The 26,800-nt window shown below is 35.6% G+C and overlaps 1 protein-coding gene across 2 annotated transcripts in view; it reads right to left on the bottom strand.

Annotated features, from left to right (window-relative positions):
- The window catches only part of ING3 (inhibitor of growth family member 3), a 49,759-nt gene that overhangs the window by 6,530 nt on the left and 16,429 nt on the right, over nucleotides 1-26,800 (bottom strand). Inside the window, exons 5-10 of one of the 2 annotated variants that reach the window (XM_043968998.1) lie at nucleotides 12,770-12,866; nucleotides 7,329-7,400; nucleotides 5,532-5,651; nucleotides 5,049-5,206; nucleotides 4,314-4,504; nucleotides 2,379-2,571 (exon numbers count right to left, since the gene is read on the bottom strand). In XM_043968998.1, coding sequence (XP_043824933.1) covers nucleotides 2,379-2,571; nucleotides 4,314-4,504; nucleotides 5,049-5,206; nucleotides 5,532-5,651; nucleotides 7,329-7,400; nucleotides 12,770-12,866 — 831 coding nt within the window. Of the gene's footprint in view, nucleotides 1-2,378; nucleotides 2,572-4,313; nucleotides 4,505-5,048; nucleotides 5,207-5,531; nucleotides 5,652-7,328; nucleotides 7,401-12,769; nucleotides 12,867-24,042; nucleotides 24,193-26,800 lie in introns of those variants that run through there. The other variant, XR_006353365.1, reaches the window with a different exon arrangement.

Below are 26,800 nucleotides of genomic sequence, written 5' to 3' on the forward strand. Positions count from 1 at the left end.
AAAGATGTTCACATAGCTCTTGTGGAGAACACGTCATACAAAGTTCTAACAAAAGAGGAAGTCATATATGGTAAGGTACTTCAGAAGCTCCTGCTTGTGGATGGCTTTGTACTGATTTGCACAACACACCAGAACATTGTGCCTCTTATGGAATCTATGATTACCAAAAAAGAAAAAGAAAAAGAAATACCAACCTAGCAATCCATGCGGGGAAAAAAAAAAAGTGGCTATAGAATACATATTACCCACAAACGGATACATAATTAGACAGGCAGCCCATTAACTTAGTCTATCAGTGTGTACATTAGGCAGAGATTCTAGTTTGCCAAGGAGCTGAGCATAAAATTGAATAGGATCAGATAAGGCCAGATTGAATCTGGGAAAATGTAACACTTCCAAGTTGCTCAGTGCTGAAAAAAAGGCCAGTGTAAATTCTACTAACTCATATTTTAAATATCAATTTTATTCTAGTGATGCTATATGGTTGCAAATCTTAGAAAACCATGAATTGAAAATCATAACATATGACCTGAAAGCAACAGAAAATGCATTTGGTTAAAGTAGGCATTTCTATTTCTTGTACACTAGAAAGGATATAAACAATTATCAAGGACATTTAAGACCAGAAACTGAGATGGGTTAATCATATAGTAACAATTAGGTGGACAGTTCAAGCAAGAGGGGGGCAGCTAGATGGTGCAGTGGATAAAGCACCGGCCCTGAATTCAGGAGGACCTGAGTTCAAATCCGACCTCAGACACATGACACTTACTAGCTGTGCAAGTCACTTAACCCTCATTGTTCCACCAAAAAAAAAAAAAAGCGAAGGAAGAGAGCCAATATAATAAAAATGACAATTCTACCTAATCCACTTATTCAATACCATCCCAATTAAGTTACCAAAAAACTATTTTATTCAACTAGAAAAAATAATAATAAAATTAATTTGGAAAAACAAAAGATCAAGAACATCAAAGGAATTTTTTAAAAAGGATGAATGAGGTGTGGATGGACTTTTGACCTGAACTGACATTATAATCTAGACACCAATAATATCAAGGATTTATTAAAGTATCAAAGTACAGGGTTACTAATAGTATGAATCCTTAGATAAATCTCGTGTGTGTGTGTGTGTGTGTGTGTGTGTGTCTAGCACAGAAGAGTAGAAGAAAAGCAATCAATTTTTAAAAAATCCTATAATGGTCCAGGAGGGAAGAATACTGGTTGGAAAAAAACAGGTAGCAACAGTGGAAAGGGAAGTAGGTCTTTCAGAGAAAAGAAAAAAGATGAAGGAGTCAGGTCAAAATCACCCACAAAGCCACCATTTTGTGAATGGAACTGGAAAAGTAACTGCTCCCATTGTGGGAATGGAAGTTACCAATGTTACCAGATACTGGTTTCCTGAGTAAGAAATCTGAATACATTTTCTCACAGAAATATTTTTTTGATGGTTCATTTCTATATAGTACTAGTAGTCCATATCTACAGTTTAAGTATAGAACATATATGTTTTGGCAGGTAGGAAGGGGAACTGGCAGACTCTAGGAATCCAGACATCTTCTATGATATTGCTTTTACAGGAAAGTGGTCCATAGTTCAAAATGGCTCTGAACTTTTAAGAACACAGCACTTCTATAAACCTGGAACTACTTATACTCATGAAATATGAAAAATGAAACCCCCAAATCATCTTTATATTTTATTTAAAAAAGCAAAATAACAGGGCCTGAGTTCCCAAATTCATATTAGTACAAACTAAGTGAAATAGAATAGTTAATGAAGTGATGAAAATTGTAATAAGTGAAACAGACATTACTGCATGCATTTACAATGCATAAAATATAAGATTATTAAGGTTTGCTGCTTTGTGGGCAAGTATGTAAAGTTCTTATTTTTGCCCCCAAAGGCTTCAGGCTAAGTAACTGAATATTCAGAGGAGCTTCTGGTTATGGGCATTTCTGCACTTTCATTCTCCCTCATACCAAAATAAAGAATAAACAAACGTTAAAATAAAAATAGCATGTACTCAATTAAATATATTTGCTTCTGGAATTTTTGCAGCTCATGAAAGGGTCAATACAAATCTTATTTTCTAAAAGATTTCCTTGCCTCAAATGACCAATTCATTCATTTTAGTGTGTACTTTCATGCCTTCTGCTTACAAAGCCATGTCTGTGTACTAGATCTCCAATATATATTGCATTAAAATCCAGAACCAACTGCATCATCTAGAGTCTTTCAGGGAAATGACTGAAAGGATACGCTAATAGAAGAAATTAAGAGAGAAAGGGAAGGTAGAGTCTTTTAAAAATGAAATAGTTTTTCAAGTTGTTTTTGTTTTTCACTTCATCTGAATTAAGAGCATGTTGGATAGTTACCTGATTACAAATACAGTAACGTGGTTCATTTGGGTCATAAGTCCAATCAACCTGGTTGTTTGAATCAGACTCTGGTATTGCTGTTGTTTGTTGAGAAAGTTCTTGTGCTAATGCTGATGATGAGGAACATGATGATAAAGAAGAAGATGAAGAAGAAGATGATGACTGCTGGCTTGAAGACTTGTTGTTGTTTCTGAAAAATAGCAACAGTTTTATTTGGTAGACAATCTAGGGAAAGTGAATTAAAGAATTTCTATACAGGCTCCTGGAAGGAAAGAATTTGATTATATTATTTAGTGTTTACTTTTAATCTGTAATTAAAATATATATTTCAAATATAAGAATTAAAATCTTGTGGAATGGGGGGAAAAAGATGACAAAGACTCCTGAGAAGTTGTTTATCATTACTGAACTGCTTTTTATGGTTGCTGAGTTATTAGTGAGTTAGCTTCCTACTTTATTGAGAAGGCTGAGGCTATCTGATACAAACTTCCTCAGTTCCCCTCTTTCATTCTTTAAAGATTTATCACCGCCATCATCACCATTTAACTCTTCTTCCCTTAGTAACACATATTCCTACTACTCACTAAGACTAACCTTGGCTTGTACCCTTGATCTGATCTCACTTCCTCCTGCCTCCTTTAGGACCTTGTTCCAATAGTTATCCCCTTCACCCCAACCTATAACAAAAGACCTCCCTTGATCCTTGTAGCCCATGTAGCTATAATCCCATCTCTTATCCCCTAGCTTCTTGAAGAAATGGAATAAATCTAATGTTTCCAATTTGTGGTAAAATATGAAAGTTTTTAACAGTCGGTTAGGATAACTAAAAGACGCCAGTTTTTCAAGGACCACCCTTTTGGGGAGGAGATGAACAGTCCGCCTGCTGCACATGTCAGAGTGCCTGCCGGGTACAGTCCGCCTGCTGCGCATGTCAGACTGCCTGCCGGGTTTTTGACTTCCGGGGTGGAGAGAACGAGAGTAGGCCTTTTTTGCCTGCTTGGCGGGACTCCTGGCGGCGCGGCACAGACGGTCTCCCTCTCTCCAAAGGTGGCCTTTTCGGTTTGGTGAGTTTTTATAAGGAATATAGACTAAGCCTAGATTTAAGACGATTTGTACTGTATTTCTATTTTCCTATCCTTCTAATCAACAACACCTTATATACAATAAAGGCTCTATCTAGAAAACCAGAAGCTTCTTCCATTTACTAGTCTGGGAGATAAATTAAGGGAAAAGTTAAGTAGGGGAGATTTATGATCTAATATCCAATTTTAAATCTCACAAATTGCTCCATGTCCTCCCTTAAACCTAGCAAGGCTACCAATGAGCTCCTAATTAACAAATCCAATATGGCTTTTTTCCTAGTCATTATCCTCTATGATTTCTCTGTACCTTCTGACACTGCTGATGACCCTCTCTTACCAGATACTTTTTCCTTCTAACCACATTGTGCTGGTTCTTCTACCTGTAATTGTTTCTTCAGAATATCTCAGTCTCTCCTTTTTTTATTCCTAACTCTCTAATGCAGATGAATATTCCTTTAAGGGTCTGTTTTGGGTCTTTTCCCCTTCTTTCTATATTCTTTTTCTTGGCAGCCCCATTCACTTCTGTGGCTTCAATTATCAATTTTATGCAGATGAATTCTAAACGTCTCCAACGCTGACTTCTGAGACTCTAGACCCTTATTCAATGGCTTTCTTAACATGTCCATTGATGTCCAAAGTATATTCTAACCCTAAATGTCCTCATCCATTTAGAAATAGGAATAAAAGGTAAGCAACAATTCTTACTTGACTTACCCTACTAATTAATCCTGTCCAGTACTTCTGCAGTCTACATCGCTTTTTAAAGATGCAGAAGAACAGGCTCTGGTTCCCAGAGAAGATGCTTTTGGGGAATTGTTTTAAAACAAAAAACAAAGACAAAAAAACTTACTTGCTTTTTCGACCACTCCGGGAGTCTGTTGCTGCTGAACTTATGGTCTGAGTTAATGTAGATGCCAATGCTGATGAAGAATAGCCAGTTGATTCCCTGGCTAATGAAAATTCTCTTCCTAGCTGGAAGTCATTATTCTTAAAAGCTTCATAGCTGGCCTTTAAACTTGATGTTCTTCTACCTTCTTTCATCTAAAAAGATATTTGACAGTATTAGAATATATAATCATTATAACATTACAGCCCTAGTATTGGCTAACTTTAATCTTATTACAGTTAAAACTACTGCATCTGAATATTAAAAAGCAGGTATTATTCAGTCATGAAAATATGTATTTATCTTCTTACCAAAGGCACTAAAAAAGAGTCTGCGAATTCTAAGCTGGGCAGCTGGGAAAATGTGCTAACATCTATAATGGGATGAACAACCTCCAAAATAACAGAAAAAGCCCAAGAGCACTAAAAAGGATATAAAAGCCAAAGTGCAATCCGAAAAGATTTTCCTATCATCACCTTATAATTTCCAAACCTGTAATGGTTTACACTACAAGCTTAATTTGTTAGTTTTACCTAAGAAAATTAGATATAAAACTATTTCAAATACACTAATATGGACCTGATATAATTTCTTTAAAAGAATTCTACCTTTTCCATATTTTATTATATTTGTCAGGATTGTACACACACTGGCAAAACAAAACTACCTGTGCTGCCCCCATGTCTAACTATCCTTTACCTGGGCTGTGGCTTGAACTGCTTGAGCTGCTGCCATGGTAATTGCCCCAGCTCCAGTTCCTGAAGATAGTGAACCGATGTTATAGGACGCCAGCGGTTGAGAAGAATTCACATTGTAAGCATTGTTAGAAGATGTTGAAGAATTGTTGTTTCGGCATCCTAGAAGAAATTAAAGCACAAGCAGAATTGGAGAAAGTATAATTTCAATGAGGTTTAAAAAAAAAAAATTCCTTCCCCATTTAGGCAGTAATCAATAAATTCAAAGACAACACTGCTTAGTTAAAAGAAAACCACTATAAATTGGGCTGACTAAGCAAAGTGTCATGGAATTCCAGGGAGAATGAAATTTTTCTGTTTTTCTTCTATAGTAATAACATGTAAACATTTTAAAAAACAAAGTTCAATGCCTAGAATCCTATTTTTAATTCAGCCTTAAAATAAATTTAGAGAAATTTCATAAGTACATTTAAGAAATTATAATTACCTGGTGTATTTTCTTTAGAGGCATCTGATGTAAGAGTGGATAGAAGAGCTTCGGATTTAAACTTCTTTTCAGGAATGTGATCTGTTGTAGTATGGTGAGAAGTTGGATTATACTTCCTTTCTGAATAAGAATGAAGAATTACTTGGTTTTTAAATTTTGGAAAACTATGGTTGGGGAAAGTGAGAGTAGAAGTATTTCAGTTTAGTTATAAATCTGGGGCCTTATAATCTTGTGTGGTAAAGGGGAAAATAACATGTACTAGCAGTCTCTCAGCGGTGCAATGGATAGAGTACCAAAGCCTAGAGTCAGGAAGAACTGAGTTCAAATCTATCCTCAGACACTTGCTAGCCGTGTGACTCTAGGTAAGTCACTTAACGTCTGTTTACTTTAGTTTCCTCATCTGTAAAATGGGGATAATAATATTATCTACCTCCCAGGGTTGTTAAGATCAAATGTGATAATAAGTGCTTAGCACAGGCACATAGTAGTCATTACATAAATGTTAGCTATTATTACAAATAGACATAGGTTGATACAAGATGATCTGAAGGGGGTAAAGTACTAAGAGCTCAGTGGGTAGGGTTCAAGAATGGTTTATACAGAAAGTAGGCCTGAATTGAGGATTAAAACGAATTTTTCTTAATTCAGTCACTGCCCTAGAGTACACCCCTCAACAACTCTCAAAGTTCTGCAACATTTTCTTAATTGGTCTCCCTTCCTCAAGTCTCTCCCCACTCCAATCCATCCTTCAATGGAGGATAGTTGCCAAAGTCATTTTCCTAAAAACACAAGTCTGACATGTCATTATGGTGCTCAGAAAACTCCAATGACTCCCTATAACCTGGAAGAGGCAAATAGGCAAATGCCTCTGATTGGCATTTTACAACATGGCCCCACAATCTACCTTTCCAGTCTTATTTCACATGACTTTTCCCTTCACTAACACTATAGTCCAGTTAAACTTGTCTTCTTATTGTTCTTCCAATACAGTATTTCATCTCCTGTCAATGTGCTTTTGTAATGGCTTTAACTCATGCCTGGAAGGCATTTAAAACATCCTACTTTCCTTCAAAGATCAGATATATATCACTTTCTAAATGACACTATTCTGATGTCCCTACCCCCAAATTTTTCTTGTTCTACTTTAATATTGTTTTCATTTATTCATGTCCTCCTCACCAACCATTACTGAATTGTAAGGCCTACAAAGGCAGAGACAATTACTTTGTGTGTGTCCCTAGTGCTTAACACGAAAATGCTTGTTGACTGACTGACGGAGGTGATCATGAAACAGAGAGCACTTCATTTTCTTTCTTTCTTTTTTTTTTTTTTTTTTTGGTGAGGCAATTGGGGTTAAGTGACTTGCCCAGGGTCACACAACTAGTAAGTGTTAAGTGTCTGAGGCCGGATTTGAACTCAGGTACTCCTGACTCCAAGGCGGGTGCTCTATCCACTGTGCCACCTAGCTGCCCCGAACTCTGTTTTTTTTAAAAAAATAATAATGAATGTTAAAAGGAGGAGGAAGAATAGAGGAAGAAGAAAAAGCTGTTCTAATCTTTTACTCCAGTAATGGCTCACAGAAATAGTTTAACAGAGGAGTAAAAGGCAGGGTAATAATAAAAGCAATGGGATAACAGGCAAGATGATTAGTTTCCCAAGAGAGTATGTGTATACCTCATTATGCAATGTTTTCTAAACTCACAGTATCTGTGCATTAGAATGGGTTTCTATTTTCATGGTTGTATTAGGCTATATTAAAATTTCAAACACAATGAAATAAATATTCCCCAAACTTACTCTCCACTGGTGTATGTGAATGAGCATGATGGTTATTTACTGGTTGTGATGGAGTATCTAATTCCAGTGACCCTGAAAAAGAGATATAGAGATAGAGAAGTAAGTTACCACAAAACTGGGCAATTTAGCTACTAGCTACAGAAATTAAGTCCCTCACTTTCCCATCTACCTGGACTGGCAAACTCTAATCCATATCACTATAATTTAGTTTAGCCTTGTCCACCTGAGAGTCATCACTATCACACTATTACTGGTTCTCCTGATTTTCCTTGAACCATCCTCAGCTCTGAATAAATTACAGATACATGATGAGACATAACAGTCAAATACCATATCACAATATACTAAAGAGATATCAAACTCAATTCAACCAGATTAGAATGTAATTGGGAATGTGTAACAAAACAACAAAACAACACAACACAGATAATGCTTTTGGTTTTCTAAGTCATTTCTATTTAAATCTGACACCACTGGTCTGAAAGAACTATGAATTTAGTATCATTAAACCTGGCTTCAGATTCCACCTGGAACATTTACTGCCCATGTAAATATGGGGAAATCACTGAAACTCTCTGGATCCCACTTTATTCCTCTGTTAGATAATGGGGAGAAAATTTTAAAACTGTTAAATTTGATTAAGCATAAAATACTGGAGTTAGATCAGATAATCTCTAACATCACTTTTAGCTCTAACTCTTATGACCTTCCTTAAGCAAGAAAATATATGTACAGATTGCTGGATTATCTGAAAAGAAAAAATGGTTACTGAATAAGTGACTTGATGAACTTTTTAAACCCATTTCTCTACTACAGCCCTACTCTACTCATTCTGAAGGTGACCCTAGATCACCAGAGTCTACCAATGGAGCATAAGTTCTGGCAAATTCTACCATAATATAAAGACAGAGGGTCAAATTAAGAGAGGCTACAAGGCTGGTTAGAGTGATGATTGTTTTAAGCCACAGTTCTAAAAAAATGTCTATTAGGTTACAAATGGATGAAATCTATATTGGAGAAGGGTGGTATTACACTAGCAAAACAAAGCCTCTTATATAACAGATCCTTCAACTATGAGCTCATTAATGTTGGTGGACAAAAAAAAAATCTCAACCAAATGTTACTTGACTGTAAGAGCTTTTAAGGCAAAAACCTATAGTTCAAGAAAATATAAGAAAGCCTGGTCTAATAGAAAAAGCAAAGGGGCTCTGGAGTCAGAGGAACTGGGTTTATATCCTACATCATTTGCAAAATGAGGTTACACTAGAGCTTCAAGCTCTAATTCTAGGATTTCATGGCTATTATTACTATATGAAAGAGAATTCATTGTTCAGCAAAATGAGATGTGGTATTCTCCACATTTACAAGAGGACAAAGTTAGGTTATTATCTGTTTGAAAAGTAAGGTAGAAAAGCCACAATGAAAAATACTGTATTGACCCAAATGTGTGCCACACTGATCTCCACTCTGGCTTGTACAAAGTCTGAAAGAAACAAATAACCATCACCTCAGTAAGAGGGCAACAATACAAGTGATAAAATGAAGAAAGCAATTTTGACAAAAATGAGTGAGATGTTGTTATTTCAATTGAGAGTAATGCAGGGCAGGTAGGTGGCACAGTGGATAGAGCACCGGCCCTGGAGTCAGGAGGACCGAGTTCAAATCTGGCCTCAGACACTTACACTTACTAGCTGTGTGACCTTGGGCAAGTCACTTAACCCCAACTGCCTCACCAAAAAAAAAGAAAGAAAGAAAGAAAGGGCTCCCCCTTTCTTTTCCCTTTAATGCAAAAACAATTCTGGCACTAAGTAATTATTGTTTTTCAGTGTACTGGGATCAGAACTACCCCTGTGATTACCCAGCTGTAAGGAGTTCCCAGATAGGAAATTCTACCAATACATTCAAACCCTTCCTGCCACTTGTAATCTTAGAGCAGAGGTTCAGAGACTCCAGGAGGACCTGGAATTGGTGTGCTTTTTGAAAACATATTTTGATAACTATGTTAACCTAATTGGTTTCTTTTGTAATCCCATGTATTTTATTCTATACATTTAAAAAAACTTACTCTGAAGATGCAAAGACTTCACTAGCCTGTCAAAGGGGTTCATGATACAACACAAATGAAGGACCCCTCAATGCTTTAACACTGAGAGGTTAAATATCCTATTCAGGGTCACAAAGCAGGTATTTGTCAACAGTGGAACTTAAAACACTCCATTCCTGGTTCCAATGCAAACTTATACCACTTCTCTTTTTAGGGTATAGCTATACATTTGTTTTTTTCTTTTAAAAAAAGTTCTCATTTTAGAAGGGCTGCCTATGTTAGGAGTAGTCTATATTCGGACCAATGGAACAATTTAAAAAACAAATTCTGTCATTTTACCTATTTTCCTAATTTAGAAGACCATCTTTGCAAAGAAAGCACTAGAGAATTAGAGCTTAATGATTTGGAAATAGGAAACAGCAACATTTTTGCCCATCAAACAATAAAGGGGCTTTTTCATCCTTTACAAGATGTTCAATTGCCTTATCATTTATGGTAGTTCTAAAAGAAATTTTCTGTGTTTGCCTTTGGTTTCTTTAGATGAAATTGTAATAAAGGGTAAAACAGATGAAGTTGCTAGTATAGCTTACTCACTTTGGTTTCATACTTCCTTGTTCTCAAGAAGCTTTATTAACTTCATTAACCCATATATATGGAATTGGAAAACTCAAAATTATACAAGCTGAAAGTTATTTATGGCTGTCATTAGAATTTTTTAAAAAGCATCAAAGAGGAGCAGCTAGATGGTACAGTGGATAAAGCACTGGCCCTGGATTCAAGAGGACCTGAGTTCAAATCTGGCTTCAGACACTTGACACTTACTAGCTGTGTGACCCTGGGCAAGTTACTTAACTCCAATTGCCTCACCAAAAAAAGGGGAAAAAAGTGATTAGAAAAAAGTATCAAAGATGCTGCAAACAGGCTTAATGTTATTCAAATGTGAAGTTTTTATAGAGTTAAGTTTTAAAGACCTCTCAAAACTGAGTTTTAACTAGAAATCAAATAATTGATCCAAGTCAATTCTATAAATGCAAAATTTCAACTGTGTATATGAAAGGTGGTAATTTTATTTTCTAACCTGTTTCCAAAGGGATACCAAATTCTGATGTAACTCATATTGTAACAACAACCATTTTTTCATTGTTGAAAACATGTACACATATTTTTTTCTAGGTAATTTAATAATGTTGAGACAGTCAAAAATAAAGAAAAGAGGTTCAGTCATCTTGAGAAATTTTCGGCAGATGTCATATGTAAAATGGGAAAGGGGGACTATACATCAGTTGTGAGGTGATGTTTGAGTTAAGTCAGGCTACAGATATTATGCTCCTCCATTATAAGAAGTCTTTAGAGGATCCTGAAGCAAAAAGGAACCCAAAAGCAAGCTGAGGCCTTTATAGGCAAAAATTAAAAGCAGTTTATCTCTGGCAAGGAAGAGATTTAGGGCAAAGAAGGTTTTAGTGAGAGAATAAAAATGTTGCTCTGGAAAATAATTTGGAATTATACTAGACAAGTTACTAAAGTCTTTATATCCTTTCACTAAGGGATCACACTAATGGGAATCTATTCCAAATACCATATATGGAACAGAATATCCTAGCAGGACAACTTGTTATTGAAAAAACAAACAAAATGGGCACCCACTCACTGGGGAATGAATATACAAATTGTTTATATATGTGATAGATTATTATTGCATTATCATACAATATGAAGAATAAGCAAAACAAGAGATTTGTATGAAATAATAACAAAAAGACAGAACCAAGAAAATAACAGATACGGTGATTACAAAAACATAAATAACACAATAAAAGGCAATGGAACTCTGGTGAAATTTAATGATCAATTTCAGGCCCTGAGAAGTAGTGGTCAAACATACTCTTCTCTCAGTAAAGAGGAAGACTAGGGGGCGGCTAGGTGGTGCAGTGGTAAAGCACCAGCCCTGAATTCAAGAGTACCTGAGTTCAAATCCGACCTCAGACACTTGACACCAGCTGTGTGACCCTGGGCAAGTCACTTAACCCCCACTGCCCCGCCAAAAAAAAAAAAGAAGACTAAAGATATACAACGTGGAAACAATGTAAGTTGGTTTTGCTTAAATGTCTGACTCTGTTACCAGGGGAAATGATTATGGTATAAAACCAAAAAATAACAGATCTAAAAAAAAAGTTTTTTTAAGGTATTATTGAGTGAATTAGCACCTCCCTTTAGAATGAGCATTTTTTAACTTGGAATCTACAGATCAATAAGAAGTCTCTGGATACATGTTAAAAAACCCAAAAAACTTTATTTTCATTAATTTTGCTTCGATAATTTAAAGTCATTCTAACATTCTAAGAAGGGGTCCATAGGATTGACAGACTGCCAAAGGAGACCATGACACAAAAATTTAAGAACCCTTGCTATAGAAGAAGGTCCAGGTAAACTTCCCTAAAGGAGAGAAAATGAACAATCTTCTCTTAAATATACACAGATACTTTAAAGAAGTATAATCAATAAATCAGTCAATAAGCACTATTAAATACTTACTATGATGTGCCAGGCACTGTGCTAAGGGCTAACTCAAGTTTAGTGACAAAAGTACTTAACCTAAGGGATTACATTTCTTTTAATCTTTCTTTTAACTTTCTTTTAACTTAATATAAGCAAATGCTGAATAGCATGAATATTACAAAAACATGAGAGGCAATTGTTGGGGAGTGGATAGAGAGCTGGCCTTGGAGTCAGAAAGACTCCAGTTAAAGTCCTGCTTCTGCCACTTACTGGTTGTGTGATCTTAATCTCTCTTAACTTCTCAGTACCTGGTACTCAAACTCTCTAAGACTAAACTGTTGAACAGTTAAGAGATTTGCATAGATAGAGGAAGTATCCTCACTGGAAATCCTTATATAAATGACATCACAAAGTCAGTCTAAAAATAAAAACATTATTTTAGTAAAATCATATCCTTAATATAAAAGGCACCAGTGAATGAATTGCATATTTTTTTCTACTTTTCTGAGGTAGCCATGCAAACAAGCAAGAACAAGCAACAATGCGGAGCCTATATTGATCTTAGTTTTTTTGGGGGGGGGTGGGGCAATGGGGGTTAAGTGACTTGGCCAAGGTCACACAGCTAGTAAGTGTCAAGTGTCTGAGGCCGGATTTGAACTCAGGTACTCCTGAATCCAGGGCCAGTGCTTTAACCACTGCGCCACCTAGCAGTCCCCACTTATATTGATCTTAAAAAGATGCCAGCATCTATTGTAGCAGCCATCCAAAAGACTTGGATAGATTTAAAAGCATCTTTGGGAAAAGTTTTCCAAAACCATCACATCTACTTTCCAATAATTGAAACCTTAACATTTACTTACGTCAAAAAAAAAACAAAACCAAAAAAAACACATTTACTTACGTCTCTCTAATATTTCTGTAATTCCAGCATTATCAGCTTCTAACTCCATTTTAAATTTAGCCAGTTCTTGGTCCAACTTTCTCAAGTGTCGATCTACCTGTTTGAAAAAAGATCAAAGGTAACCACCAACATTTGGGACTCAGAGTGTTAGTTTTGTGGGTAAATGTTTGATTTTTATTTTAATTAATGAGAAGTGGTTATATCACTATCTGTGACATCAGGAAAGTTATTTTAACTACTCTATGGTCTCAGTTTCCCCATCTATAAAATGAAGGGATTAGACTACATCTTAAATATCCCTTCTAGTGCTAAAATTTATTTTTTAAAATCTTCATTACAATAAAATGTTCATCAGTACCTCCAATTTAAGAATTTTTTTCACCTAAACTCTATTTTTGAGAGAGAAAACAACAACCAAACAAGCTACAACCATGGATTCTGGGGACCCAGCAGAAGGAAACTTGAAGGGTATGCCCTCAGGTTCCTATAGGATCACACTAAATATGTATATTCACAGTCTGAACAATGACAATTAAGGTTAAGAATGATAACTCAGAGACAATGAACATCCTTAATAAAAGATTTAATTATCGTGTGCATATACTAGTACAGCTAGTAAGTGGATTAATACAGTTTATAAACTTTTACAAAGGTTGAAACAAAGTATTTTCTGATTAATGATGAGTTAATCAAAACACTCAAAACTACATCCCTTGGGGAATTTAAATTCAAAATAAAAGTTTAGTGTAAAATGCTTCCCTTTTATTTAGATGGCACAAAATAATTATCTTTTTCTATTTATTTAAAGATTTATATATATAATTTGGTTATAGATACTGCAATAATTCTGAAATCTAACCCAACTGCCATAATTGGGTGAAAATTTTATTAATTACTGCAGACAAATGAGAACCACTATTTTTGTGGAACTGGGGTTAAGACTATCTATCAATTATTTTAATAGCGCTGAATTGTAAAGGTAAACTTTATTCAAAACAGTCTAATTTCCATAGCAATAAGTGGAGATTGCTTTCTCTGGAGATCATACAATATATTGATAAGGAAAAAGTTAAAATAAAGCCTGTCAAGAAAATAATGTTTATCTAAGATAACCAGTGAAAGTAAGAATTACGCTTAACCATTTATGCCTAAGGTTAATAATAGGTGAAGTGTTTTCTGCATTCCAGCATGAATAGGATCCAAACTAGATTATAACATGGATACTTTTAAAAATCACTGAATAATAGAAATAAAGTTGCAAAATATAAGTAAAAGAACATCACATTGTTTAGCCTTTGGCTAAATGGGCCTAAAGGAGTGTTAGTCTGTGAAATTTCTATAATTAGGACCCAGCTCCCTTCATCCTTACCCGAAAACTGCCTGTCTGAAACTGTCAGAAGCTGTAATTAGCATCAGGGTCATCAATGTTGGAATCTCACTCATTCAAAGAGTTTGCAGGTAATTGAGCATCCTTGAATCTAACCTCTATTCTAGGAGAAAAATATGAACCTAAATTTCAGTAAGGCAAAGAAACTCTTCTCCTTACCTCTTGGCAAAAGTGGTCTAAAGGAACTCAGAAAAACACAGAAAATCACTTTAGAAAAAGTATTAGTACCCATTTAAACTCAATGCAACCTATAATTACATCAATCTACAAATATTTAGTATGCACATACTATGTGCAAAGCATAAAACTAGGTCCCTAGTGGGACACATACAATGATATAGGACACAGTCCATGGACACAGTTCAAGGAATTTACAATCAATCTGGGAGGATGTGAAGTGCTTTATAAGCTGGCCCCCTCCTACCTTTTCACCCCTCTTACACCTTATGCCCATCTACACACTCTAGATCCCAGCAACACTACCTTAATTACAGTTCCTCAAACATGACACCCTGCCTCTCCTCCATGCCTCTGCACTGGCTAGGCCCCATGCCTGGAATGTTCTGCCCTTTCGCCTCCACCTCTTAGTTTTCCTGGCTTCCTCAAAGACTCAAATCAAATCTCACCATCTTCAGAAGGCCTCTCCTGGTTCCCCCAGTTGCTAATGCCTTCTCCTTTAATTTTCCTTTATATGTTCTGTATATATCTTGTATGTCCCTAGATGGTGTCTCCCCCATTAGAATGTATGTTCCTTGGGAGCAGGGACTGTGGGTTTTTGTTGTTGTTGTTTTGCAGGGGGTGAGGGGGATGTTTCTGTTGTTTTTGACTTGAGGAATTTAATAAATGCTTAATGACTGACTAAAAAAGTTAAATACCACCACCAGATTTAAGGAACAATTTGAAGAAACTAGAGACTGCAGAAAAAAGATACAAGTCTTAAGAAGCTTATGACTTGAAGAAGCTAGCTGGGAAGCAAAAGCATAAGTAGTACTTCAGAAAGCAAATAAAGAATACAGTAACTTCAGGAAAATGGCAGAAGAAAAACTGGCCTACAAAATAGAAGTGAACAGAGAAGTCCACAAATGTCTCCTACAATGGAGGGCTTCTAAGAGGACAGGGACATTGAAAAAGTAAAGAAGACCCTGCTAAAAAGAATGAAACTGACTAAGCTGTTCTGAGAACTGACTTTCTCCTGCCATCCTCCCTTCCTAAATATCCACAAACTATACTAGTTAGTGCATTCCCCACTCCCTTCTTGATACTCTACAGACTAATGTAGAGGGGGCAGCTAGGTGGCGCAGTGGACAGAGCACCGGCCCTGGAGTCAGGAGTACCTGAGTTCAAATCTGGCCTCAGACACTTGACACTCACTAGCTGTGTGACCCTGGGCAAGTCACTTAACCCTAATTGCCTCACTAAAAAACAAAACAAAACAAACTAATGTAGAGTTGCAGAGGTAGATCCAAACTATATAAATGCTGGTTTAGGATCAAAAGGGGGCGGGGGGGGGGGGGAACGGGACACAAGTTTTTAAGAGCTATTTTTCTTGTTATTTTTTTTTTTATTCCAGAATCCTTGGTCCTGGATTAATGACTAGTACTATACTGGTTCTGTAAAAAAAAAAAAAAGATAAGTAATAGCATGTTTAGCATGTTTATTCAATCTGTTAGATGCTGAATATATTAACTTTTAAAACCTGACCATTGTCTTAGTCTTACCAAATACTACTGTACTTGAATGGTTAGTAAAACTGTACAGGGTACTGTTATGACACTGAATTCTTTCTACCCAGATTTGAAACACTTCATAGAGCTTCACAGAAACAGCTTCATAGAGCTGTCCCATCCCAAAGTTCCTTTGGAATGATGGAACAACTTAGCATGTATAGCAACAAGCTCTGTGACCCCTTTCTTCAAACTTTTTTCTAGTTGTCTGTTTTCTACAATAATAGTTTTATTTTGATACCTCAGATCAGATTAGCTGTTACTAGCCTTTCAGATGTTTCTTCTCTTACAGTAATTTTGTTATGTCCCAGTTTAATTCAGATTAAATCACAATTGCTACTGTAAAAATAAAAGAATGCCTATTGTCCAGATTATGATGTGCAGTTACACAGAAGACAACCCGTAGTTTATCTATCAGTATGTATAACTAGACAGCATAAATGATCAATGATATGGGTCCAAAATTAAATAGGAAGAAAGAGTAAGCCAGACTGCTTTAAGGAAATTTTAAGCTACTTTAGTGACCTCAAGACCCAGAAACAAAAGCCCATCTTTCTATTACCAATATTCTCCTTGTGTTGTTATGTGGCTTCAAGATATGAAATGTGGCTTCCTCTAAAGCCTTGCAAACAAAACTCAAATAGAAACAGGGGCCAGCCACTCAGCCACACATAAAGTTTCCTGTGGGCCACATATTGACTTTGAAAATGCATAATTAACATTATTTATGTTCTACTGCATTTTTATTTAGTTTGTTAAATAATTTCCAATTACATTTTAATATGGTCAGGATCATATTCTAGAGTACTGTGGGCAGAGTGTTTGACACCTCTGCTCTAAATAACTGAAAATGACTATCATAAAGAGAGCAATGAAAAGTCACATCAAGGATGTGAGCAGGCTATAACATATAACCAGGAAGGAATTTTGAAGAACATGTCTAAAAAAGGTCATCAGTGAAATATATGATATGAAGAAGAAAGGGACTAGTCACATGACAAAGGTATGACAGGAAGATAGCCTAATATTCCACAGGCATCTCACAATGTCAAGATAAATCAAGAAAGCCCACAGCATGTTGGGTGGAAACACTATGGTGAACTTCTAGAAAAACATGGCCAAGAGTCACACAAGATAGATAGACATAGCTGGGACTGTGATCTATATTACTGGAGGGGTTATCTTAAGCAATGAGATTACAGCTCCATCTGAGTATTGGGTTTCTGAGTATTCATCATGCCCTTCAACAATTGGCAAAGCACTGGGAGGAATACAAAAATAAAAAATAAGTTTCTGCTCACAGGAGCTTTTAGAATCTAATAAGATAAGGGATAAAACATATGTATAAATAAGTATGATACAAGGTAGAAGATGACAAAAATAAAAAGAAGGGGTGCTCTAAGAAATAGAAGCAAAAAAATCAGTTGTTGGGAGGGCATGTGGAGATCAAAGGAAAAAGGGAACTTGAGTTCACCTGATCTATATCTAGAACAAAAGAGTTTCAATAAGCAGAAATGTGGAAGGAGCACATTCCAGACCTGGGGTCTACTCTGCATGAAAACATTGTGTTAAGAGAATAGGATGAAAAGACAAAGTGAGATAGGAACAGGTAGTAAGCCAATTTGACTGGAATGTTTACTTAACAGTGGGGAACTAAAAAGGTGAGGTGGGCTGCATTATGAAGGGCCTGCAATGTCAGTTTGAAGGTAATAGGAAACCACTCAAAGTTTTTGATCTGGCAATGGTATGAATATACCTTTGCATTAAAAAAATGACTTTAGCAACAATGTAAAAGACAGGTATGGGAAGGAAAAGACTAGAGGCAGGGAAACCAGTTCAGAGACTATTATAATAGTTCATATAAGAAGTAATTAAGGCCTAAACTAAAACAATGACAATGAGTGGAAAGGAGAAGACTGGTTCAAGAGATACTGTCGGGATACAATTAACAGGACCTGACACATAGTGGACACTTAATAAATGCTTGTTAACTTGATTTTACTTGAGTGGACACTGCTTGGTTATAGGAATGACAGAGAAAAAAAGTCAAAGATAACTTCTGCTTGACAAGCCAGAAGGTGATGCCATTAACAAAAAGAGAAAAGATGTTAGAAAGGTAGAAGGGACAAGAATCAAAAAAAGGTGATATATTCCGTTTTGGCCCTCTAGAGTCAAGAGAAGAAGATGAATCAGCAATGTTTTAAAACTGGTAAGAGGAGAACAAGAAATCTGTGTACCATGATTAATTACAATGTCATGGAAGCTAAGAGAGGGGGAGTCAGTCAAGTAGAGTGTGGTCAGTATCAAATGCTACAGAAAGGTCAAAGAGGATGAATACTGATAAAAAAACTACTGGAACTGACAATCAAAAGGTCACTGGAGACTTTAGAGAGAGCAGTTTCTTTAAGATAGTGAGGATTAAAACCAGTTTGCAAGAGTGATGATGTGAGGAATAAATAACTGATGAAGTAAAAGGCAGTGAATCTGTAGACTATTCTTTTGAAATGTTTTATTGATGCCTTTTGTCTTTTATCAAAGGCATTTCCCACCCAACCTCCAGAATGAACCCTCCCTGGTGACAAAGGAAAAATATTAATAAAAAAATATCTGATACAGAAACCTTGTCTAAGAATGCATATAAGGAATGTATCACAAGCTGATGTCCTGGCTTCAAAGCTGACTCACTATCCATGATGTCACACTATTTATTTGTTTTTTAAGTATTCATATACCATAGTTGGATTTAGCTATTTCCCAACCAATGTATACTTAATTTGTTTCTGGCTTTTGCTTTTAACAGTGCTGTTATTAATATTTTGGCATATATTGGACATTTGTTTCTGTATCTTGGAGTATATGACCAACAGTGGGATTTCTAGAGCAAAGAGCATGGAAAATTTAATCTCTTTTCTTGCATAATTCCCAATCAAGATTCAGGATGGTTGGTCAACTTCCATTAACAGTGCCTAAGTGTGCTGATCTTCCCACAGCCTAAAAACACTATTTTCATCTTTTGTCATCTCTGCCAATTTTCCTATTGTACTTAAGAGCTGTTTTAATTTTAATTTCTCTTACTCTAAGTAATTTGGTGTATTGTTTTCAGGTAGTCATTTATAGTGCACAAATCTTTTGAAAACTTCATATCCTTTAATGATGTATGAATGAAGCATTTATTTTCGGTGTTATATGTTTTTGTCCTTCGCCTGTATATTGTGTAGATTAGCTTTTGCAAATTCCTCTTTCTAGAGGTTTAGCAGACACAGGAAGAAGAGAAAAAGATTAATCAAGTTTGTATCAGAACAGGGAACATTTGAGTATGTTTGTAGACAGAAAGGAAAGAGTCAGAGCAACAGAATGATAGAATGAACTAAGTCCTAGAAAAGATGGGGGAGTATGGGAATAGGATCAGAGATGAATAGAATACTTACTTTCAATGTTAAACCTAAACCCCACCCCCAAAAAAACCTATTATTCCATCCACCAATCTTCCTACCTATCTATGCTCTCAGTAACCTTCTTCCTCTCAAAGAATTATACAATTAGAGTGCCATATAATAAATATGAGCTATTTACTCTAGTAAGCCTAAGAGCCAAGATGAAAACTTATTAACTTCTAGGTTTTCAATAGAATCTTAAAAGTTAAAAGTAGTTTGGTTATTTACTTTACCTTTTTAAAATATAAATTTATTTAGAAAGAAGACCAATTTTTTATCAAGTCTGTAAACTGGAAACATTCAATATATTCAATAAAATGCATCATAGCAACATTTATTACATATATGAATATTTTTACAATTCCGTTAGCTATTATTAAATACAGTAAGGTAAGGGCAATAACTACTATAATGCCATACATATAGTGAATACTTAATAAATTCTTGTAATTGATAATGATGAAAGTTTCAATACTAGATAATTAAGGTAAATGGCAGTATTCAAGTGATCACTCACTGTAATTCTAAATTTATGATTTAAAAAAAATCTTAACCATGTATCAATATTATTGATTACTTTATTAAACTATTTCCTTTTCACAATTCAGCAAAATTTTGTATGAATAATTACTGAAAATTTCTACGTTAACATATAACAGAAAGAGACAGGAATTTCCTTAAGAAACTTTCATTTCACTTGCTCTCCCTATTTAAAATCAAATATTTACAAATATCATCTTACTTGATCCTCACAACAACTCTGGGAGATAGGTACTATTATTATCCCATTTTATAGTTAAGGAAACTGAGGCAGATAACATTAAGTGACTTATCCAGACACACAGCTAGTAAGAGTAAAAGGCTAGATCTGAACTTGTGTCTTCCTGACTCCAGGCTCTATCCACTGCACCACCTAGCTGGCTACTTACAGGTATAAGGGAAAGAACATCAGATTTGGAGTCAAATGGCCTGGGTTTGAGCCTTCACTTCATCGCTACTTGTGTGACCTAGGTAAAGTCACTTGACCTCCCTAAGCCTCAGTTTCCTCATTTATAAAATGAAGAATCTGAATTCGATGTCTTCTAAGACCCCTTCTTCTCTACTCAAGTATGTTACATATTACATATTAAGGACATTACTAAAAGTAAAGTTAAACTGAAAGTGAATTGGTATTAACTTTGTCCTTGAAGCACTCTAACATCAGAGCTATCTAGTGGCTTCAGAAATCGGTTACCCATTGAATAATACCAAATATGGGGAAGTGACCTAGGTCAGAGTAATGGAAGCCTTATGGAAAACAACCTTGGGTTCCTATGCTCTGAAATCAACAAAAAAAAAACCTGACCTCTCTCTATGCAAAGTCCTCTAAATAAATATGCTTTCCCATGACAAGAGTATAGTTAGTAGAATATAAAGAACCTTATGGTAGTTAGTGAATTTGGAACCGGGAAGGGAACTTTCATGGGTAATATTCACATTGCACTAACAAATGAGAGAAAAAGGAATGTTGCTTTCCCTGAATTTCAGAATGAAAGAATAAAGTCATAAGATATGACCCTCCCTTTTGGGGAGGGAATAAAATTCTAGCTCTTCTCTTCAGCATCTCAAATCCTTCACCACTTGGCTCCATCTGGTCCCTGCAGGCTAAGTACACATTATTCTCCCTCATGCACTCTGTGTTTTAGCCAAAATGGCCCCATCCATACACATCATTGTTGTTTGCCTCTCTCTCTCTCTTCCATGCCTAGATGTTCTACCACCTTACACCTGCCTATCAGAACCCCTGCTTCCTTTCAGAGGTCAGTTAATATGCCACCTCTTTTAAGAAGGTTTTTCCTGATTTCTCTAGTTATTAGTTTCCACCTCCATTCATGAGTATTAAATTTGTACATATTCTACTTCCCTGTGATAATACTCTATCTGCCTAGTAGAATGTTAGTTCCTTAAGGGAAGGAACTTACTCACTTCTAGATTTGTATTCCCAGTGTATAGAATAGGCCTTGACGCATGGTAAGAGTTTAATAAATAGCCTTGTTGATCGATTAATTATTAGCAGAACAAAGACTCAAATTCAGGTATCCTGTATCCCAGATCAGTATCAAAATCAGTATGCTGCAATCAAGTTGGGAAAAAATAGGTAACTCTAAGGCAGGTGTTTGGTTTTTTTTTAAAGGAAGAAATTTCTATGTTGAATAATTATCCAAAAGAAATATTTTAATCTTTTATGGGATTCACAAATACCACTCAATTAGGAAATGAAAACAAAACATTTGAATTAAAGGAAATTTATAGAAAGTTATCAAATATGTACTAATATGGCAGGCAAAGCAGCAGCATGTAAGTATTGCAGTGGTATCAACCTTAAACAGAAACAGCTGCACATTGATTTAGATGCCACCAATAAACATTATCTATGTTATCTTGCATTTTTATTTATTTTGTTAGATATTTATCAATTACATTTTCATCTGGTTCTGATGCAAAGCTCAATGAACCCCAAGTTTGACACCTCTGTTAAAGTGAAGAGAAAGCTGATCACAATCAGGGTTCAAGTCCTATTTCTGGCACAGACAAAATGTACACTCATGAATAAGCCATTTAACCTCTTACTGTGCCCAGGTGACCTTTTCAGACTATAAGATGTGGATGAAATGCAGATCTGTATTAGTGTAGGGGATTGTCATACTAGGGAAATCACAAGTCCAGACCAAAAACAAAGAGAAAAGAAAATAAAAAGTGAAGAGCAAGGGGAGATACAAAGAGATGGTGCTTACTTTCTTGGAGTTTACTATCTAGTAGGGGATATGAAACACATAGTATAAAATAATAGATAATGGGGGGAAAGTACTAACTGAGGTCTGATGGTGAAGAAATAGGGACAGCTGATCTAGGCTTTAAAGGATACATGGGATTTCGATAGAAGAGATGAGGGAAATCTTCCCGTCAGAAACTGTATGACAATTATATGACTTCAGGGAATAAGATGACTGTATATGTGTACCTCAGTTCTCATTCTCATTCCACAGAATTAAAAAATAGTGAAATAAAGCAATTATCCTTATCTACACCATTATACATATGTTAACATCCCAAAAGATTCTTGTATATCTATTAAACAGTAGGACCTTAGTTGAACATGACTGGGCTTAAGTAACAGTCCTCTTATCCAGAAGAAAAGGGTAAGTAAAAAAGAAACCTTAAGTAATCACTCTCTATGGATTAGACAAAGTTCTGTTATAAATAGAAATGACTGTGATATAAAAACAAAAGGCATCAATTTTAAAAAATGTCTTCTGCTGTGTGCCATTTTAGAACTCCTAGAAAGAATTAGAAATAGTTTCCCATGAAAAGACTTTGTGATTAAAGGAGAAAAAGCTAAGGGAGAGGTTCCTTTTCTAAACACAAATCATGAAAACAGACTTTACATGTTTGGATTATATTCAAAGTGGATGAAAATGATTCAACTTTAGGTCTTCTCTTTAAGATCTTGAAAACAACTGTAACTAATGACCTTAATATGAGAAATCTTGAAAACAACTGTAACTAATGACATTAATATAAGAATACCCAGGCATGGCGGCACACACATATGTTAATTCCTGCTTTTGTGGAAGCTGAGGCTGGTGATCACTTGAGGTTGAGAAGTTTGAGCTGCTGTGTGTTAAACTGATGAGGTGTTCACATTAAGTCCAGCACTAATACAGTGAGAGGTACAGGAGAGACGCACTAGGCTGCCTAAGAAAAACACTCCTCAGGTCAGATACAGAGTAGGTCAAAGCCAATGAGCAATGGGATTAGGCCCATGAGTGACTACTGTGGTTCCAGTATAGGAAAGAGAGGGAGACCCAGTCTCAAATAGAGGGAAATCTAAACAATGTCATATGCTATATTTGCTTAATCTGAGGATCAAATGATGGGTTCTCAAAGTTACATGTAATCTATGTAATGATGATGTATTATTCATTCTAGAAATAATCAAGGATCTATAGAGAAGCATATTCAAGGTTATTGGGAATAGTAAAAAAATTGTTAAAATTATTCAAGCATTAATTACTTTATTAGGTATAAAATCTAATACATTCTCATGACAATGACATATGGCAGAAGAGTACAAGGAAGCATTCAATGACTGCTTGTGGATTATAGGTTCCTAGAAGGGTAGCATTTAAAAAAAATGGTTCGTGTCTGGGTTAGTCACATTTTCCTAAGACAAGTACTGAATTTGTTGCTATGCTTTTCTGTACTGGTACTTCAAAATTCCTTTATTTATTACCATTCTACTAGCAAATTTTATACCTATGAGGTGAAACTAGTTCTGGGGCAGGTAAGGCAGAAGGCAAAAAGCCTCCTATTGCTTTATTAAAAGGGAAGAAAAAACCTGTTTCAATTAAGGCAAGAGGAAAGAAAAGAAAAAGAACAAACACCATAATAAATGGGGAAAGAAGGCTTAAAAATTCAAATGGAATTCTAACATTTAGGGAAACCATATAATAGTAAATTTCTAAAAGTCTAACATTAATAAATACACTACTAAAAATAGCTATGTTTATTAGAGAAGAAAAAATACTTTGTAATCAAAGTATTAAGCACAAAGTACAAATATTAATAGACAGTAACCCAAATCCAAAAATGAAAGAAAGAGTGAGAAAAATAATGGTACAAATATCCATTATTTGATAGATAGGTAGTCATTGACTGATAGGTGGTCTCTGGGGACCTACATCCTACCTTCTAGGAGTATGAGCTTGGGCTGGAGAACTTTATTCTGTACCACAGCTAATGGGGGGAGGAATAGTTTTCATGGATCACAGAACCCTGGTATCCAGATAGGTCCAAGATAGGTCAAAAATCTCCATTATGGTTCCATGTCCCTAGGGCCTTTTCAAGGTAAAAGAATGTTAGAAGGGGCATTAAAGATAACTTAGTCCAACACTCTCATTTAAGAAACTAGGAAACTCTGGTTCTGAAAAATTAAATGACTTGCTCAAAGTGACAGAGCTTATAAAATAAATGGCAGAATTAGGATCTAAACTCAGGTCTTCTAATTCGAGGACCATCTACACTATAATAATTGATTCTTCTGGTCCAGACTTGACGCCTAATTACAATCACAGGGACATTTTAAGCTTTGGAGCTCCACAGAAATATACTTGCCACAGCAGAAGGAACTTTACCATCAGTTCATCAACTACAATTAAATATGCCATCCTTCCAAATTTAACAATACACATTTTAAATTATTTTTGGCTAGGGGGATGAACTTTCGCTAGTCCAACCATACTCCTTTAGCAGTGCTCCTCTGTGAACTATGAGAGAACTTGCAAGAAGGCAAATCACAGTTATGCATAAAGTCTGTGGTAATAGAAGGGCATGAAATTAAAATTAACTCTTAAAACAAGTTTGAAAATTTGACCTGCACTTTCATTGATAAAGGGAATTTTCAGGTTAGAAATCCCCTCTACCAAGGTAAATGTGTTATCTTCTCTGCAACTTACATTCTTATACAGTTACCTGGGTCACTGAGACATTAAGTGACTTGCCAAGGGTGATACATTCAGCATATCAGAAAGGAGACTTGAACCCAAGTGTTCCTGATTCCAAGGTCAGGACTCTGTCTTCTACACCACACTGCTTACTTAACAATAATATAACACAATTTGTTTTATATATGTAGGTATGTATGTATATACATATATATATGTGTATACACACACACACACACCCCATAAGTCATAGTATCCCATTAGAGCAAATGATATTAAATGTTCATGAAACATTAATTATGCATATACAACAGTAAATATAACTACTGTAGGTTATTGGCTAAATGATGCATGAATATATGTTTTTTATATTTATATGATATCTTTCAACCAAAAAGTTCAGTGCACTTAAAAAACACTTAGTTAATGGACAGCAATTCTTACAACCTCCCCATGAAACAAAAAGAAAACATTAAAGAAAGTAATAATTACCTCCTTGCATCTCAACACCCTTTCTCAAAGAGCATAAGAGCATTTTAAACTCTTTGGACTCTTAAGTTTTAAACAGAAGACTTTAATTTTTATATCTTTTAATATGTTATTTGTAAGGAATATTACTTAACAGTAATGTTTCGGGGAGCATAACTAATTGGACATAGTAAAACCATTTCATGACTTCTCTACCAAATAAGTTAGTCCTTTCCTTAAATTCTTCTGAAATCACTTGTATCAACTGAAATCTTTATTTCCTTTTTTTAAAATTAAAAAAAAATTTTTTTGAAATTTTTATTTTCAAGCAAGAAAATATTTAAATACCATGACTAAGTTGTTGCAGTGTGGTACAGTGGAAAGGGTAGGTACTAGATTATAAGTCACTTTAAGAGCCACACAAAGAGATGCCAAATTATTTTATAAGCATCCTTCATTTTTTGGCACAAAAAAGATATCACCTAGCTTGATCACTCACCTTATTCATAAGACACGGTTCCAAATGTCTTTTAGCTGTTTCCATAAAGCAAATCTAAGCTTTAAAAGATTTGTTACCCTGAAGACATTTTAAAAATGTGCCACAGTCTCTGAGAATAATTGCAATGAGTTCCAAAAAGATTTTGAGCAACAACAGGACAAAACTCATAACTACCTTACAGTCACATTCCTACTAATACCCAACTCAACATGTTGAAAAAAAGAAAAGGAATGAAAAGGCACTTATTAAGCAATTACTACATGCCTGGCACTGTGCTTTAGCACTTGTACTGCAAACATAAGTATAAAAAGCAAGGCAGCCCCAACTCTCAAGGAGTTTCTAATAGAGGAAGACAATAAATAGAAGGGTGCAGTGGCCAGGGAAGGGTAATTTGGTCAAGGAAGACACAGGGAAAGTGAGTGGACTCCTTTGGTAACTGGCTATCATGTTCTTTCTAGGAATGGCAGTGCAGACTTGATTATTATTCCCAGAAGAAAGTGGATGGAGGAGGGGGCAGGAGAATGTACTGGGCTGGGAAGTGACAGGAGCATGGAATGAAGATAATCAGGATGAATCATCATGAAGGGTCTGGGATGGAATAGTTATGGTGAACATTCATAAATCATATTATCTGTCATATAACAGAATACATATAGAGACATAACACACACACACACACACACACACACACAGAGCCACTGGTAAGAGGAAAATCAAAATCAGTGCCTATTGTATACAGAGTTATCAGGATGATTTCCCACAAACAGGCACTGATTTTGATTTTTCCCTCATCAATGACAGAAACATACTCTCCCATCTTCAATACCCCAAAATCTTGGGGGTCATTTAAATTCTTTTACTTGGCCTCTGACCTTACTCTATTATCAAATGTTGCTGATTCTAACTAGCAGCTCTTAAATCCATCCAGTCCTATATTTTCTTTTCTTTTCTTTTTCCTCGGGGCAATGAGGGTTAAGTGACTTGCCAGGGTCACACAGCAAGTAAGTGTCAAGTGTCTGAGGCCAGATTTGAACTC

The sequence above is a fragment of the Dromiciops gliroides genome, chromosome 5 (assembly GCF_019393635.1).
Source record: "Dromiciops gliroides isolate mDroGli1 chromosome 5, mDroGli1.pri, whole genome shotgun sequence".
In the NCBI taxonomy this organism is placed as follows: Eukaryota; Metazoa; Chordata; class Mammalia; order Microbiotheria; family Microbiotheriidae; genus Dromiciops; species Dromiciops gliroides.